This window comes from Haliotis rufescens, unplaced genomic scaffold (assembly GCF_023055435.1).
Source record: "Haliotis rufescens isolate VD_foot unplaced genomic scaffold, xgHalRufe1.0.p SCAF_83, whole genome shotgun sequence".
Lineage (NCBI taxonomy): Eukaryota > Metazoa > Mollusca > Gastropoda > Lepetellida > Haliotidae > Haliotis > Haliotis rufescens.
The window spans coordinates 334,175-353,717 of NW_025964376.1; the positions used below are offsets into that span (position 1 = coordinate 334,175).

At 40.5% G+C, this 19,543-nt stretch overlaps 1 protein-coding gene across 2 annotated transcripts; it reads right to left on the reverse strand.

Moving 5' to 3' along the window:
* Positions 1 to 37: 37 nt before the first annotated feature.
* On the reverse strand, positions 38 to 19,395 carry LOC124145354 (secernin-3-like). Of its 2 annotated transcripts, none has more exons than XM_046515099.2 (6): positions 19,303 to 19,395; positions 15,832 to 16,009; positions 15,138 to 15,325; positions 10,129 to 10,334; positions 9,335 to 9,553; positions 38 to 6,115 (listed from the first exon to the last, which is right to left on the reverse strand). In XM_046515099.2, exons 2-6 carry the CDS (start codon positions 15,988 to 15,990, stop codon positions 5,607 to 5,609), a joined length of 1,281 nt encoding a protein of 426 aa, XP_046371055.1. In that variant the 5' UTR covers positions 15,991 to 16,009; positions 19,303 to 19,395; the 3' UTR covers positions 38 to 5,606. The 2 variants fall into 2 exon arrangements, with proteins under 2 accessions (XP_046371055.1, XP_046371056.1); XM_046515100.2 differs by having other exon boundaries at positions 15,832 to 16,006; positions 19,303 to 19,381.
* Between the last annotated feature and the right edge of the window lie 148 nt (positions 19,396 to 19,543).

Consider the following 19,543-nt stretch of genomic DNA (forward strand, 5'->3'; position numbering starts at 1 on the left):
CTTGTACCTGTTAAAATCTCTCTCTTAATGTATACTGATGGACATGAATAAGGAAATACTTAGTTTTAGACACAGTAAAATGATGTGTTATCATGAGTTGTCTACGAGTTGGTAACAACGCACACAAACACATCTCATCATTTGATACTGATGTGTTGAATTTGTAAGCGCAATTTCAAATGTACTGACAGTAAGCCGTATTTTCCTCTACTTTTCTTTGTTCCCTTATTTGTTACCATCAGTATAATTGTTGAGCTTTTCGCTAAAGATATTCTCGTCAACATTTCACAGGGTTTGTGGTGGAGCAGTAACCCAAGTCTCTCATTAGTCAACTAATAACAGGGCCTTTGATAACTCACAGAAGTCACAAATGAGCCCAACTCCCTGCATGAACTTCGTGTAACCCTTCTGTTGCCTGATACTGAAGCAAGGTGTAGAGCAGACTGCCACAACAGTGCTCACGGGTGTCCCTCTCACTGGTATCAGCCAGTGTCTTCCTTGTAGGTTAGAAATAGCGACAACAGTGCAAATCAGTTGTATGTAGTCACGGGTCATCATGGTGCTCACGAAATCTGCGAAGTATTGACAATACAGATTCCGATACACACATAGCAGACAACACTACAACTACTGTAAGTTTATGTTTAAGCAAGGGCCCCATGGCAGTCCCACCTGAATTGTCCTGTTCCTCAAACCAATCCGAAGGCTTGAGCATTCGTCAATCTTTCATCCAAAAAACAAACTTACAGTTACAACAAGTAGAACACTAAGCTTGTGTGCAATAATGTTCCAGTTTCCGTTATGTAAATCTTCAATTACAACACACAACATTCACATAACAACCAGAAAGATCATATGCAAGACAAATCGATATTCTTGAACTTTAATCAAGTTAGCTCATTATATATCCAATAACTGAATATTGGTGTTGATGCATATCATGCCATCACAGAAATCCTATATTACGCTGGTTTCACAAGTATTACCCACGGGCACTGACACGGGTGAAATTATTTAAAAAAATTATTGAGCATCGTAATTTTTGTGTCATGCTAATTAGTTCGTAACAAATGGTCCATTACCTTCTTTGTTTCGATGATGCTGAAACATCATGAAAGCATGATCGCAAATAATTTACGATAATAATAATAAGAAGAAGAATAATAATAATAATATTAAAAAAATAATAAAAAATAAAAATAATAATAATGTGTACATACCTATACTGCGTTGACTCCGAACACAAGGTACATGCTCAAAGCGCTAATATTATTATCCCTGGTTATACCTCTGCAGTTCATGACAATTTAAAGCAACATTTTTTTCAACTAATTTTTCAACCTGTTGAAGCTAATGTCTCATTTTGTGACAAGGAAACACATTTTTGTGGAAAAATGAATAAATAACCTACTCGCAACTCAGGACTAACAGGCGGCGGCAAAAACATATAGTATAAGGACGTAAATAACCATGGATACATTTCTACACCACAAAATCTGGGGTGATTATATAGGCATCATAACTCTGCTGTTGCTAATTTCAGAAAGAGTAATTTTTCCTCACAAGTTGATTTCACTTAGTCCTTATTTGCTTTCATTTAATACAGAGCACCAATATATGCGCAGCTGATGAGACATTGGCTAGGTAAGCAAGAGCCTTGATTGGCCAAGCTCTTCACAGCGATAGCCCTGCTTTGGAGCTCTCTACACTATTGTTTCCTCGTCACAGCTCCCCACTGTGCTTAGCGGCCTACAACCATGTATGGAATTGAACTCGCAACCGACTGTTATGTTACAAACAAGTAATGAGAGTCGTGATGCTGAATACTCTACCCCCAGCTATATTATTACCATATTGTGACCAGAATATACCTTCCTGTATGGTTGTAGCCCTAATTACTGTCTTTCTTTGTCCATTTGAATTTGTATTTATTTTACATTATAATGTTATTGGTACAGTAAAAATGTATGGGAGAAGTTGGATGCTTTTCCATCAGCCAGCAATCTTCAACGAATCTGATCAAACAAACAAATGTAAATTCATCTGGAAAATAGAAAATCAGTTATAAACCTTTTTCCAATGCACTATAATGGCATTCCCAAAGACATAAACAAAAATATAAATGTCACAGCATTTGGGATCAAAAGGGATATTTCAAGCTTCTTGTAACGGCTGCGAGGTCACTGGTGGCAGCAATGATAGCAGAAATAAAGTGTAGCGCTTTGGGAAGGAGCTCACGTAGTTGCAGCTGAAGGGATGCAACTCTGCACAGCCTCAACATCAGCACCTGTGGAAGTTGTAAATCCAGGTTCTACACACTGGATTCGACAGAAGAAGGGTTATAATTCACTAGAAAACAACAAATATCTACAAAACAAATACAATAGATAAAATATATGTAATACAAAGTCAAAATGCTACTTGCATAAAATACTGGTAAACATGTTTCAATCATACTTTGGAAATATTCTACCGAGAAATTCCTGAGAGAAGCTGATAAGGTATATTTAAGTAGGAACACCTCACAAGAAAGTGAAATGAGAATTCACTTATTACTCAAAGTAAAATAATACCTTCCTGTAAGCACTAGTTAAAAGTGGTGAAATGTGTAGATTACTACAAAGGTTAATATTGAGATCATTTGAACCCAGTACAGTCCTGTCAGGCAAACAAATATATACATGTCCCTGGGTTTATTTCAACCCATCCAAATATAGTGTTGGTAGGTAGGAGTGTTTTTTGGTTTCTCTTTTATTTGAAAAACATCAGAACGTCAGTAAAAGTCTTATTTCAAATGAAGACATCTTTTAATGAAGCACTACAAATTAATGTTAGTGGCATAAAACACAGACAACACCAGGACTGTGACAACACTTCTGGTGCAACTTGAGAAAGACGAAAAAATGTTTAAGGGTTGGGGCTCCGAATTGTGGAAACATAAACATATATATATTTGTTTTGGCCTTAGCTTCATTAAAATGAACAGGGTTTTACACTAGGTTTAGCCATATTGCACCAAAAGCCCAGGACACTAGAGTTTCCGGACTGAGCCATGTTGACCATGCACACGTTCTGCCACTACAACCTTAAGTAGAGGACATTGCTGGATTACAGTATGTGCTTAAGAAGAAACTAACAAGCTCTCCTCTACAACATAGAGAAAATATAACACACAGCATAAATGAATTAATATACATGGACAACTATCAACATTTTATCTTTGATACCTTGAACAACAAGATTGAAATTGCCATCTTAAAATTCATTATCTGTAAGTAGAAGATGTAGGATTTCAGTCAGATCACAAGATGAAGCAAATAGGCTTTCCTCTACAACATAAAAAACATAACACACAACATGAATGACTTAGAATTCACAACTGTCAAGTCAGTCCTTCAGCCAGAATGAAAACAGTGCCACTTGTCAAATTACTTTTCGAGTGCCAACGACAATTTCTGATCGGGGACCAACCGAAGAATGACACAGAAAGCTGCAAGTGTCTCATATTTCATGGTTGCCACTCTTTCCTGTGCCAGCCAAACAACACACCTCACTGCAGCCATTGATGGATCATGTTTCAGCAAAACAACATTTTTTCTTTATACAGTAAAGTCCCATCATTCTGACATAGTTGGTTGCATATGATTATGTCGGCTTAACTAGTATGTAGGATAAACAGAATTAATTAGTATCAATGTTTGTGATCGAAAATCGGAGAACTACACAATAGATAACGATGCAAACACTAATTGTTCATTAATTGTTTATTGTTTAGCAAGTTTATCTCTGCAGCCGTTGTAATATGCAGCGACCAGCCGACTCGTCTCGCATCAAAACACGGGCTGTGTACTCAGATGACCACGGAGTATGCTGATCAGTGTCGGATTAACAAGACTGATTAATGAGTGATTTCGGTAATTTGTTGCAAATTAGGTGTGTCGGGGTGCGAGACTGTTGGATTCATGGGTCGAAATAGCACTGATTTAATCAGTTCCAATCATTGTTGTTGGATGAAGCCGATTGTCGGATGAACGAGACTTGACTATATATGGTACACATTTCTTTGAATAGCTATTGACATTTTTATTCAAAGAAATGAAGTATTGAATGATGAAACATTTTAAGCCAGATGCAAAGTTTTTCAGCATTTTGCTGTATAAAATATTTACATTTCTCATGTAATATCACTGATAGTACTTGTGTGTGTTTATAAGCGCCAATTTCCATGACTTTGTGAGAATGGCACAAGGGCTGTCTGAAGCACTGTCTAGTACATACATTGCCTGCTTCACCATCAACACAGCTGAACACAGCTTTGGTCACAGGACTAGATCGGTCAATAAACTTGTAAATTGCAAAATACTTGTAAGAAAAACTCAATGAACCTGTACATTGTTATCACTAGGAAAAGAGTGAAAAAACAATTCTACATTTTCTCATGGTATTTTTGGTACTCCTTTACCATTTTCTTTCCCACACTAATTTATGACTAGTTACCATCGTAAAAAAATATTCAACATCCTGATTTAAAGATTGTTACAAACATCACACATTTGCCAAAAACTATCATATACCAACATTGTTTTCTTTAAAAGAAATCTTAACCAACAAGATATTAATCACCATCTCAAAATGGATTCTTATCTGGCTTTGAAAAATAGAAAATTCTTGACTTTTATAATTTCACAAAACATTAATTTGTATAACAAAATGAACACTCCCTTTGCCTCTGAATTAATGTACAATTGTTTAGCCATGTAATTAATCCCAAAAGACTTTTCCTTTGATAAAAACTAAGATAATAGGATGCTGAAATCATTATTTCATTTTGAACTTTAAACTGTATCAAAAATACTTTTTTGATAATATAGCTGTGTGTGAGTATGGTTTTCTACCACTTTTAGCAAGGTAGCAACACAGTGGGGACACCAGAAATTGGCTTCAAACATGGTACCTGTGTGAGGAATCAAACAAGGATTTCGGTGTGACAAGCGAACGCTAAACTACAGCACCTCCAACAGCTGTCACTAACTTTGACTACCCTTGACAGATGGGATTAAGCTGAAATAGGTTTCTGTCTGTATTATGATCATTCTTACTATTCTGTAATCATAGCTGTTGAAATATACACATCATAATATCAGTTAGAAGTGTATTTCTAAAAGTCAACATTTTTCAGTCTCCATGTTCATTGTATATCAAGAATCCTCAATAACCATCAACTTGTTTTCTTCTCGTGCACGTTCAGGTAATGCAGTTAGATGTTTTGATGGTGAGTGAATATGGGTTTAACGAGGTTTTCAACATTACTTGACAAGGGAGGAAATCTTAAAGTGAAGCAGGTCATATTTGCTTACCACTCTGGTGGAACCCACAACACTGCCACAACCATTCCAAGATCTTAGTCAGATGAGCCTTGAATTCAAACCAACGATCAGCAGATCCTGGCAGCAAAGGGAGACAAACCTGCATGGTGAGTTATGGCATCTAAGACAAATGACAACCTGGTTTGCTTGTTGAAAGGATTTGTCTCATTAGCTTTTGGATAATGATTTCAACACCCATAGGTTCTGTGAACAAACCAGAGTTCAAATTAAGATTTGAGTTTACTTGTACAAACTCAGTTCCTGTGTCACAACAGTAGGGAAAACACTAGCAAGTTCTGTGAAATTTTTGCCATCAAAACGTTCAAGCATTTCTTTCATGTCTTCCAGACATTTCGTCTCTAGGCTTTTCAGATTCTGCAGAACCTCCTGTGCATTTGCATCCTCATGATCCAACTGTTCACAGAACTGCTTATGGCCTCTGTGAAGCTCGTGCTGTCGATTAACTTGACCTTGAAACCTGGGAATTCTTCTCGCGGGATCGTCTGGGCCATATTCGGGAGATTTTGTCTGGGTACCAATGTCAACAGTGTCAGGCGTGAAAACAAAGGGTTTGTACACGCTGCGTAGAGGGTTGGGTGTTGCTGTGAACCAATGACAAGGCAGCATGGAGCAATTGGAAGGGGAGAGAACTGACACCTGACTTCCTGTCGAGGTGAATGCACCGGTCATACAGAAACCACTGTCTTCATCACGGAGGATCTGCATCATCTCTGGAGCGCCAAATGTACCTGCAAACAGCATCACTCTTGTAGTGTCATGGATAGCAAGGTTATTTGTAATGGGCCCCATTCCATGAAGTCAATGTTAAAGGTATGGGAGTTACGACTGTCTCAGTGCTATGACTGTCATATGTCTATGTTAAGGTATGGGAGTTACAACTGTCTCAGTGCTATGACTTTTCATATGTCTATGTTAAGGTATGGGAGTTACGATCGTCTTAGTGCTACAACTGTCATAAGTGTATGTTAAAGTAGGGGAGTTACGATGGACTTAGTGATACAACTGTCATAAGTCAATGTTAAAGTAGGGAGTTACGATCGACTTAGTGATACAACTGTCATAAGTCAATGTTAAAGTGGGGATTTACGATCGTCTTAGTGCCACAACTGTCATAAGTCAATGTTAAAGTAGGGAGTTACGATCGTCTTAGTGCCACAACTGTCATAAGTCTATGTTAAAGTAGGGGAGTTACGATCGTCTTTGTGCTACAATCGCTGTGGAATGGGGCCCTGGACCCTGTTTATCAAAGCAATCTTAGCGCTAAGATGATTGAAACTCCCATACTATAACACAGGATTATGATCGTCATGGAGCTGAGATCTCTTTGAGGAACGGGGCCCTGGGCCCCGTTCCACTAAGCGATCTTAGGGCTAAGTTGATTGTAACTCACTAAGTACACGATCTTAAATTTTGGTTACGATCAGCCGCCCGTTCCACAAAGCAATCTTAACTGAGAGAGTTGTAAGTTAAGATCAAAATGCTAAGTTGCTCCGGACCAACTTAGGATCGCTAAAATCAATCTTAAATATTGTACCATAACAACAAAGATGGCCATATTTCGACAATGCGTCATCTGCTAAACATGACCAAGGGAGGCCACTCTTAGGGAAACTTTCGTATCTTCATGGCTGAAGATTCCGATCTTTGTTAAGATCGGCTACTTAAGAACTTGTAAAGTTACAATTGCCCTAAGATCGCTTTGTGGAACGGGCGTAAACTTTAGCTAAGACGATTTTATAATCGACGTAAGTCTCTAAGATTGATTGTTCCGCTTTGTGGAACGGGACCCTGGACATTACATCTGTCACCAGCAGGGTGTATGGGATTTTACAAGCTGAAGGAACTTGTAGTTATATCTGATCCAAGGTAAAGCAGTGTACACATTCACCTTGTAAAATACTGTGCACTCCACCAACTATTGATATGCGTCATGAATATATCATGTTGATCAAAAGGTTAGGAGACTTATTTTCCATGAATATTTTCGGGGACAATTAGATATATCTTGTGCCATCAGACTTGAAACGGAGACTTAAAGAGAGAACAGGTTCAAGTGTGATATACCAAGCAAGTGATGTCACATCAAATATACTGATGTAATGATATCCTTACAGGCTGGCAAACACACTTGTATGAAGTACTGTATTTTCTTGAGTAAAGTGCACACTTTTTTTCCTAAAAAAAACCCAGTGTAGTAGGGATGCGCATTATACAAACAATAATGAGTTTTTATGTTTTTTTCCCCCAACGGAAAGACATTACTGTGAGCATGTATCACCGGAAATACCATGTCAACAAATCCATACTGAATGTAATTACACACTCTGGCTATAAAAAGTGTTCTATGTATATCTGGACTTATGTTTGTAACTTATTTCATAAATTTTATTAAAATTTCTTTTTAATATTGTTTTAATTAATTTCGGTGAAATCGTGTGTGAAGCGATCGGAAGATCTCACAACTCACCGTTATTAACAGCAACCACGGTCAGATTACCGCTATTGACGCCTTGAAACAAACTTTAGTTGACTGAGAATGGATTCATATATCATAAATGCCATACTTTGACTCGTTAAAATTCATATTTTTTATGGTATGACGATTCTATGTCAACATGTAGTTTCGTCATACCATAACACGTAGTTTCGTGATCAAATGCGTTGGCGCCTCGACAGTGACAGGTCAAACTAGTTCCATGTGAAAAATAACAACCAGCAATAGCGATCAGCTGCTTCGCTTAGAGTTATAATTATTTTAAATATATTTAGCAAAAGCTGCAACAAAAATAACAAGATATTGGAATATATTATTTCTGATAAAAAAATAGTTTCAGATACAATTTTTGCCGATCCTTGCTTTAAAATCCTGTTAAGTTGTATCATTGGGTGTGTCTTGACCGAATCACGGTAGATTCCAAGCAAACGTGTGTACAGCTGATTGCTGTTTCCGGCTTAGTTTACGAGAAAATACACAAGGTAATCTTAATCCCTGGATTTAAAACAATGCCTAGCAGAACAAAATATACAATTTAAATGGTATATCAACATTTTGTATCCTAGGAAAGGGAAACATCAATTAAATCTACCAAAACACCTCCACCCAGCTCCCCTCGCCCCGCTCCACCCCACTACGCTCCCGTTGCAAAGTGACAATAGCCGCCTTGGTACATGTTTCACTTTCTGAAACCACTTTTCCAGTGAATGTGGTTCAAAAAAATTACAAAAATAAAATCAGACTGGGTATGATACTTAACAAATGAAACGCAAATACCATACACGTTTAAGAGATATTAGATTGGGTCGATGCACAAACGAACATACTGGTACGTTGTGTGAACTGACACTCATGAATGTATCACGTGACGTCATAGATCCATGACTTGAGATGTATCATTTGTATTGTGGCAGGATCAGCATGTAGAGTTGGGAAATTATGTGCAGCATATCGTGATAAGAATAAATACACTCTGTGGTAACACTTGACTGATTGCTAGTATTGTCATTAATTGGTACACATTGGAAACATCTCTTCTTAACTTACAAACTTCTCAATATGTTTCTATAGTTCATGTTTTGGGGGGGGGGGGGGCAGAAAAGTATACATATACAGGAATTCATGATGTCATTTGTAGGCAAAGTTTTGTTTGTTTGTTGTTTAACGCTGCACTCAGCAATATTCCAGCTATATGACGGCAATCTGTAAATAATCGAGTCTGGACCAGACAATCCAGTGATTGACATCATGAGCATTGATCCACACAATTGAGTACAATGACACACATCAACCAGGTCAGCGAGCCTCATCCCCCGATCCCGTTAGTCGCCTCTTACAACAAGCATAGTTGCCTTTTACGGCAAGCATGGGTTGCTGAAGACCTATTCTACCCCGAATCTTCACAGGTTTTTGTAGGCAAAGAGACAGAAGGTGAGATTAGACATTTTCCTACCCTTTTCCGAGAGCGTCTGCAAGAGTTTCCGTCCCCTAGTGTAGCGATGTGACTTGCACAGGGCTGCAGTGGCGCCCCCTTCACTCACAGCTGCAGTAAAGTTGAGCTCGCCAGACCCGTCATAAAGGCCTAGCGCCTTGAGCTCGTCACGAAGGTTGGGGGAACCAAGATCGATCTTTGTACCAATACTGAACTCGTTGGAGATATTCCTTACACCTTCTGTAACAACAAATATCCAGTCGGTTAGAATCAATTCCAAAAATATCAGTCTGTGACTTCAGCCACTCGTCTGAAGCTTGTCTGAAGCCACTCGATTCCAGGAAACTTGTTTGTGGTCTAGTAAACTAAGCTATTAATTCTTTAAACGTATTAGCATAATATAAGATTGCTATGCAACACAACGTAAAGAACAAGGAAGTAACTCGATGACGTCGTAAATTTGACGTTATTTTTGAGAGGGAAGTGTCTAGCGAGACATATGGGAGAGATATGACAATAGGTATTGTGAGAAAAGGTACATATAATCGACGTGAATATTGTGAGAATATGCAGGAAAGAGCAAATTTAAGCCCCCTGTTCATAAAATGGACTCGTTTTATTAACATCCTTAAAGAGGCTGTACATAATATTGATATCTCATAAGGAATAAACGACGAATGGGAGTTGTTTATACATGAAGTACAATGAAACATAAACTCCCTATGGTGTTTTATTGTATCCCACTGTTTATTTCTTAATTAAACGTGAAAATTGACACAGGTAGAGAAATAAAGGCCTATTTTTCCTGGCCTTACCCGTGACATGCTCGGCAGCCCACAGAGCTCCAGCTGTCTCCAACACCCAGGCCTCCTTCCTGTCAGCGATCAGGAAGCTGTTATGGTACGCCCAGTCCGTCATCCCTGACTGCTCACTGCATGGACCCCCCTGGCCGTACTTGGCCAGCAGTGACGTCAACACATCCAACGCCTCCCGGGCAGTCGTAGCTCTCTCAAGTCCAAGTCTGTATAACAGAGTATTGATTCACTTTTGTAATCTCACAAGCCTGTTGACCAGTTTTAACATCTTTTCCGTGGTCAGTGATTAGTGAGGTCTGACTAGTATTTGGTTTACAGATTTTTTGCCCACAAATTCATGTGTAGGTCAAATAAAACAATATATCTAAATCCAATTTCAAATACTTTCGTCATAATTTGTTGTGTAACAGGTTTTAATTTTAGTAAAATTTATATTTTTTACATTTGTATACTTATCCTGCATTACTCCTTAATGCATCTACTTCTTACCATACGACAAAGAAGACAGCGCCTTGCGATGGTCCTTGGTGAAGAAAAGAGGTTTTCAGTCTACTTTTGCAAGGACCCATCACCGCTGTCATGTGACCGTCCGTTGTGATGTCACATTAGGTCACAGTGCGCGATGGGTGGGCCCTTAGACGTAGTAATGCACGATAAGTATACAAATTTAGTAAAATCTATATATTTTTTACATTTGCATACTTATCCTGCATCAATCCGTAATGCATCTGTATCAGGCGGTATGGCAGTGGGCAACCCTTCAGATGTCATCCTCAATATATATAAACCCTTCATGTGACATACGTGTCAAGGGAGCGTATGGTGTCTCAAGCTCAAGTGTTACTCACTCAATCTTATTAGCAGAGAGAAATGAGGATAAGTCCAGGTAAACAACAGTAGGAAGTAAATAGCATGAGCTAAAATCTAAATCTGAGTTTCTGAGCCAAGGCTAAAAAGCCTTATAATCCCCCTAAGGAGCATGTCAAAAACTCTGCACGAGTCGAGTAAGATTGGCTCCAGACTGGGAGAGTTCATTATTGGTGTTAGTACTGGGCTACTACCAGAGGACCAATGCTACGAACGCCTCGGACATCTTCAAGTGCCACGTCTCTTAGAAAATGGCTAGCAAAGACAGTGTCGGTAGTCCTTCCACGATTGCTCTAAGAGAACACCTGCGCAGCTGTGACCAAGGCCAAGAGAAAAATTGACTTCATGATGAGGATGATGTGTTGAGGGGCCCGAAGAGAGGCCTGCACAATCCTTGAAGACGATGAAGTACCCCTTCAAATCCCAAGCAGGGGGACGGAATTTGGCCTTCAGATCCTCAATCCTGAAAGAGCGTAGGAGGGCCTGTAGTTCCGCATCTTCTTGAGGCTAGGGTGTTAACTAACTCTAAAAGTCCAGTTTCCACCCTTGCCAAACTAGGCTGGAATTCCAGGGTGACATTTTTGCTGTCCAATCAAAATCGTGTAACGAACTAGAGATCATGGATTTCAACGTGCAGGTTTCGGTCGACTGCAGGATTTACAAATCATGTGTGCCGTCATCTGGACGTTGACAGATATTTTGCAAATCTTTCAAGGTTTTTAATCAAGGTGCTCAAGTGATTTGATGCACTCTGCATGGTAACAACCGGTTTATTACAATAGAGATTTTGATTACCGATCAGATCGTCTTAACTTGGCGCCGCCATTTTGTTTGATGAAAATGCGAATGATATGAGAGATTGAATCTGATTGGTCAATAGAATGGATGTAGAAGGGATATAACTCATAATAGCCACTGGTGGCGCTACGATCGAGCCTGGAAATTCAACCCTAGGTCGGCACGGGTGGAAACAGGACTTATACAGTTAGTTAACTCCCTTGCCTCGGGAAGATGGTAATTCCGGAACTTTGGTCATTTCGAGATTCCCTGGAACGACAAAACTTGAATTAAGCACTACTAAATACGTAGTAATGGTGGTACCTTTCAAGTATCGTTTGGTATGCAACTGTAGGAGGTACTCAGTTAAGAATTGCGGGGACGCTGTAGTCGGATCTTGATTTTTCGCCTTCCAAAAGGTATCAAATAATCAAACATCGTATAACCAACCCCCTGGTAGAAGGACGGTGTGCCAGAGCAATAGCCTTTAGCGCTCAGCGCTCTTTTAAGATGAACCAAGCAAGCAGATGAAATCTGCTTGGCAGTAGTAGTTTGCTGTAAGGGTGGATGAGCAAGCTCGGCTGTAACCACCCCTCGCCAGCCACCAGGGCCTGACCAAAATCAGAGAGAGGCTGTTGGTAGCTTTGATTTTGTGTATCACCCTGGGAAAGCGCTGATGCACCAGTTGGAACGCTTCTGGGCTGAGTTTGCACTCCGTGGGAGCCACCTAGTCTGGTCAGGATAGAGCATCCGCCTGAATGTTCTGACATCCGGGGATGTGCTTGACTAGGAATTATAGTCCTAGGCGATCCACTAGTTGAAAGAACTGGAGCGTTTGTTGAAGTAGTCGGAGGAGATTGCGCATTGGGTGTACCGTAGCTGCTCCTGCCAATGTGAGATTGCCAAAATGAGCACCTCCAACTCAAGGTCATTGATGTGTAAAGGGCATTGTGCACTGGACCACAGCCCTGAGGCTGTCTGGTCCTGTAGGTGTGCACCAAATCCCTGGAGAGATGCGTCTACGAGGAGGTGTAGTTTCAGGGCTAGCCTGGATAAGGAGACGCCTCCTAAGAGGTTCGACTCTATCGTCCACCAGTTGAAAAGTGTTCTTAGGGAAAACAGTAGAGTGATGGCTGCATACGGGTCTTGACGCCTGATGTAAGGAGCCAGGAACTGTTGTATTGGGCATAGGTGTAATCGGTCTCTGCCTGTCAAGTACTGGGCTGATGTGAGCAATCCCAACAACACTTGCCATTGGCGAAGTGTGCCAGATTGTCGCAGGGCAGGTGACAAGTGGCATAGGATCTTTAGCCGTCTGTCCCTCTGCACTGATAGTCCTGATAGTCTGTCTGGAACAGGCCCTCTATGAACTGGAGTTGGAAAGAAGGAAGCAGTTCCCACTTCGCCTCGGTGACCTTCAATCCCAGTTGATATAGTCGATGCCTGGTGAAGTCCCGATGGTGCACCTGGATAGCTGTGTCCCTGTCCAGGGCTGCCCATTGGTAGTGGACCCCATAGAACTGGAACCTGAGAAACCTGCAGTCAGAGGGATGGATGGATGCAGGTACACATGCTACAAGTCGAGCCTTCAGGGAGTGGAAGGCGTTGATGCTGGTCCTGAGCAGTCTCAAGGTTGTGAGGCGGAGGCATGGTTGATGCTCCAGATAGCGCTCATTGAACATGGAGTAATTGAGGATCATCTGCATCTTGTCCTTCTTGGGTATCAGAAAGTTGGTAGAGTAGAAGTCTTAGTGCTGGGGCGTGTTCAATCTCTACAGCTCTCTTCTCCAGCAAGATGTCTATGTTGGATGGAGCCGTGGTCAACGGTGGGTCTACCGCTATGTTAAACCGATAACCTTAGTGCAGTGCGTTTAATACGAACGTATCCGCCAGTCCAACCCAGTCTTGCCTGAAGAGGCCAAGCCTCCACCTGTCAACGATCAGCACGCCAGAAAATTACAGACAGGTATGGAACCAACAATAGTGTCCGGCGCCATAGTATGTGGCCGCAAATGGGTTTCCACTGTCCTGGGAACCATACGTAACCCCCAACCCGAACGTCAATGGTTGAGAGGTGATAACTGGGGAGAGGTGGCAGGAAGACTCCTGCGAATCCTCGCGTGCCGACGGGACTGCTGTAGTTTATATGTGACCTGTCTGTAAGTGAGAAACCTGACGGGGAGAGAGGTGAACAAAAATTACATTTTACATTCGTAAGTGTATACGGCAGTGATGATGGGTCCTTTGCAAAAGTAGACAGAAAATGAAAACATCCTTTTTTCTTCACCAAGGACCATCACTAGGCGCTGTCTTCTTTGTGGTAAGGTTAGCAGTAGCTGCATAAAGGAGTAATGGAGGATAATTATATACAAAATAAATTATATTGATACAGACAGTAAACAAGGGTTTTTTAAACCAGTAGGTGCAATGTTTGTTTGTTTGTTGTTTACCGCCCACTCAGCAATATTTCAGCTATATGACGGCGATCTGCAAATTATCGAGTCTGGACCTGACTATCCAGTGATTGACATCATGACCATCGATGATTGGGTTGCTGAATACCTATTCTACCACGGATCTTCACACTGCATTTTGGGGGCGGGGGGGGAGGACCTATAGTAACCAATTGATGTTCCCCACTTCAGTGAAACCCACAAGTACTGGTATGGTACAAAGCAAGGATCAAAACAGGGGGAATCTCCCCCCTGAAAATCCAGGTTGGTCTTCAGCAACCAATGCTTTTCGTTAGAGGCGACAAACGGGATCGGGTGGTTAGGCTACCTGACTTGGATGATGATGTCATCATATTTCAAATGCATAGACCAGTTCTCATCTTAATCACTGGATTGTCTGGTCGAGTGAGTGAGTGAGTGAGTGAGTGAGTGAGTGAGTGAGGTTTTTAAGCCGCTTTTAGCAATATTCCCGCAGTATCATGGCGGAGGACACCAGAAATGGGCTTCACACATTTTACCAATGTCAAGATTCGAACCCAGGTCTTCGGCGTGATGATCGAACACTTTAACCACTAGGCTCCCTGACCACCCCTGGTACTTCAGTGGTACAATAGTAGTACACAACCAATACAACTTGCTGACAATGCAAAAAACTAGCATGAGGGGTGACTTTAGATTACTTGCCCACCTATGGCCCTACTGCATCACTAAGGGCACTTTTCATGTGCAGCGTCCTGGGATCCTTGAACATAGGAATCCTTTAAACCCTTGATTCTTAAAATTAAGACTTCCACTCTAAATTTCAAAAACTGACATGACACAAAATCTACCAAGGTTAAGAAAATGAGAATCAAAATCTATCAAAGGTTAGTTGCAGGTCAAACAGTATCCGTGTGTAGAGGTTGACCCAACCTGACGAAGTCCATGCCAAGCAGCCTCTCTGTGAGGTCATCAGGACTGTTGAGTTTATCCCACACCGCTTCGTTCCCGATACAGACTCCGTACTGGTTGGCCCCCATCTCTGCACCCCACATCCACGCCGGCTTACTGAGGATCACGGCATGTGTCTGGGGAACCTCATCGATCTCGATGTACGTACACTGGAAATGAAGTCTTTCTTCACAGAAAATATCCAGTAGTCATACATGAATGCAACACAATCAAATAAAGAATCACGGGGTTTCAGGTGAGTACATTAGCCAGGAAATTGACTGATTGTCGTCCAAAATGTCCTGGGACCCATTGCACAAAGCTATCTTAGCGCTAAGGTGATCCTAACTCCCATACTTTAACATAGACTTATGACAGTCGTAGCGCTAAGATTGCTTTGAGTACAGGGCCCTGAATATACTTTTCAAATTTTGTAATGACATAGAAGAATGTCTTATAAGAAGTTGATAAAATCATGACAATTTACTATTAACATCTGTATCCAGCAAAATCACTGCATGTAATATTATCAACTGTTACTAGTGTTAGTCCATGCAGTCCTTACAATTCAAAAATATTCCAATTATTTTATTTTAGGAATTTTGATGCAGTCCATAACATTGAGAGCACCTAGATAAATTCCTGCATCCTGTCTATAGATTGTTGCTATGGATACCTGAAGTTTGTTTGTTGTGTTTTCTCTGGCTGGATAAAACACCACCTCCTGCACCTCTGATTGGGGCCGGTCCGAGTTCTTGCCGAACACCACACAACCATTCTGTGTCGCTGGGGGGAGGGCAACAAATGTGTCACATGATGGCCAGTGGTGAGACATTGTCTTGTATGAGCATCTACTGGAAAAATAACATATACAACTCAAAAGAAGTTAAACAACACCCACAATTTGTTTGTTTGTTTTTTGTTGTGTAACGCTGTACTCAGCAACATATCAACTATATGACGTCAGTCTGTAATTAATCAAGTCTGGACCAGACAATCCAGTGATTGACATCATGAACATCGATTCACGCAATTGGGATACGATGACATACATCAACCAAGTCACCGAGTCTCACGACCAGATCCCGTTAGTCGCTTCCTACGACAAGGTTGGTTGCTGACTATCAATCCTAACCTGTATTTTCATTTTCATGGGTACCTGCCATTACATGGCTGTGTGCAATACCCACCACCCATGACAGATTAACTGTAGTCATATTAATGCGAATGTTGCTAAACTTCTTTTGGGTCGTTACTACACACAAGGGAGATACAACAATGAAGGCCATTTTAAAGTTAGTCAGTAAATACTCACATGTTACAATTTGTGCCCAAACCCTTTTGCGTCTACTAACCTGAACTCAGTGTAATTACCAGTTTTTTACCGGTAAAATTAGGCTTGGACCCGTAATTCATGTGGCTACCAATCCCTGTGGACCGGCAAATAAAGTACCTTATAAATATTAAATCAGTGATATTCATATTAGTATATCATGGTATATTTCTCCTCTTGTCTATTTTTTATGCAAGGAAATAACATTTTGCTTTGCTTTGAGGTTAAACATATACTTGTAGTGACTTAGTCTCGTAATATTCAAACACAAAAGAGAAAATTGTGACCAACTTTGTGTGAATGATATGTAGATCTAACTAAGTTACTTCAGAGATGATGTCATTGCATTGAACATGATGTTGAAAGAATTTAAAACAGACAATTTTTTCATTCATTTATTTATTTAAAGTTGGGACTGACAAAAATTAGGTGGGACTGTTAATTTTTGGAGTTGCAGTCTTGGTGGGCTGGCAGTTTCAGAACGCCAGCAGGGACACTGGAACTAACCGAGATATAGCCCTCTTGAGCATTATTCACTGCAGAACACTCACAACCAAAGAGATAAATGATTGGACAGGTCCTTTTTTGTGTAAAAACAGATCTTCAATATACTCAGGCTATTGAGGCTACCATTAGGGGTGAAACAAGCCATCGGTGCACCGGTGCATTGTGAGTTTTCATGTGATGATACGATACACGGTGTTTTATTCTGTATCAATACATGACGATACACTTGCTGAAATAAATTATTCACTATTTGTTTAATGACACCTGGCGTTTTTGTCAGTCAGATATCGCAAAATGTGTTGTGATTAGCGTTTGAATTTCATTACTAATACAAGCCACTACGAACATGTCTACATCTAGCTTTTCCTTTTGAACCTGCTCTAAAATATGTTTTGTCAAGAAGTTCCCATGCGACTTGACATAAATGTGAGTATCGCTATATGTATGGTATTGGGACCTATGTATCGTGATATGTATCGTATTGGGACCTTGCTGTATCGTTTCACCCCTAGGTACCATCCTCTCATATCCGGTATGTTCTAACTCCCTTCTATTATGATATATGCTCTGGACCCATTAGCCACCTGACTTTCGTTTTGAGGCTGCTTGGCATCTGTTAAGCCATGATCTAAACATGCTAAACCACAAGCGTTACCATCAGTACTCGTCTCAACTATTGGCAGCCATTGCAAACACAAATTGAGCGTCTTGTAGCATAAGATAGCGACCTCTCTCCCATGTCACAGTAGTCAGAAAAACATCTTTTCCAGCTCGTTTATAAAGTCTTGCTGTTCATTAATAAACTTCAGGGGCTTGTGCGAATGAGGCTGCGTTTTGAAGGTTGCTTTATGCCAAACTGTTTACCTCTTTGTTTGCTGACTGTAACTGTATCAACAGTTAGAGGTTACTCGGTCTACACAGAGACAATGTTTCAGCTTCATAAAGGTAACAATTACATTGTCGAGATGCAATCTCAGTAAAATCAGATCTCAGTTGTCGCTGCCGCTAAACAAAAATTTGAAGACATCCAATTACGGGTCACATCAGACCGACATTTCGCAAACTCTGACTGAGTGTGTCAGTGGTGTGTATTTTTTAACGTAACTTTGAAACCCTCATCTATAGCAGGCAAAGGCTTCAGAGCATGTGCTGTTTGTTTTTTTGTTTAACGTAACGCAGCACTCAGCAATATTCCTGTCATATGACGCCGGTCTGTAAATAATCAAATCTGGACCAGACAATCCAGTGATTGACATTATGAGCATCTATCTAGGCGTTTGGGATACGAAGACAAGTGTCAACCAAGTCAGCAAGTCTGACCACCCGATCATCATGAGTACCTGCAATTACAAGGTTGTGTGTTGCAATACCAATCAGCCATGACAGATTAACTGCTTGTTTGTTTGTTGTTTAACGTCGCACTCAGCAATATTTAAGCTATCGGAAGGCTGTCTGCAAATAATCTGTGTCTGGACCAGACAATCCACTGACATCATGGTATCTATCTAGGCAATTATGACCACCTGATCCTGCTAGTCGCCTCTTTCAACAAGTATAGTTGCCTCTCATGACAAGCATGGAATGCTGAAGACATACTATCTACCCGCATCTTCAAAGGTCTCAGAGCATGTGCAGTAATTAAGTATTGTTTGCAAATCAAGCGAAACTTGCAACATATTACAATCCTGGGACTCCATGTTCATACCTTGGACACAAAAATATGTATTACTGAATACATCGGGTCACAAAGATTGATACACCTGGTAAAACGTTGGAATGGAGATATACACTTGAGAATCATGGATAATGTGACATCATCATACAGGTTTTATTTTAGACATTGCCGACTATATTCTGGAAACTTCAAATGATTTTCTTTAGTTCAACATACTAGCATGGACATCGTGTTCAGTTATGATTTCGTAAACGACATCTGAACCAGGTGAAATCATGTAAACATTTGTAAAATAGATTCACAAAATGGTTGTTATCAGTTGATTATGCGCTCGTGTGCATACAAATAGGGAAGGAGTATGTATCCGTTGAGACAAAAGCATCGCTTACGAATCCGACAAATATGCATGTCTAAATCTAGTTCAAGAGCCACAAAACAGCTCCGGGAATGTTGCCTGTCAAAAACTATTCGGCGTGCTTATAATATCACACCCAAACAGGGCCTCAAATTGCCATTTCGCAATGATTGTAAAACGATCACGCACGGTACATGAACCTGCTACAGTCTCCGTGTAGTATTCCAATGTATATTTAGCTTCCACAGATCATTATTGTCGGCGTGCATGTACTTACGAGTTGCAGAATAATGTGCAGAAGAAAAAAACCGTCCGCCCGAAAGGATTTAGTGAACATGAGATAACTCTCGAGTCCGAAAAAGGGGTAGTGTGTTCCTAACTACTATCTGAAATGAGTATATATAAGTTCGCGCTGTAAACGTCTTCATTCAAATTATATACTTAAGATAAATATATTTCTTCCGCTAGCAAATAATCCTGTCAAGAAATTTAAAGGTCATGAAGCTTCTGTTTATATT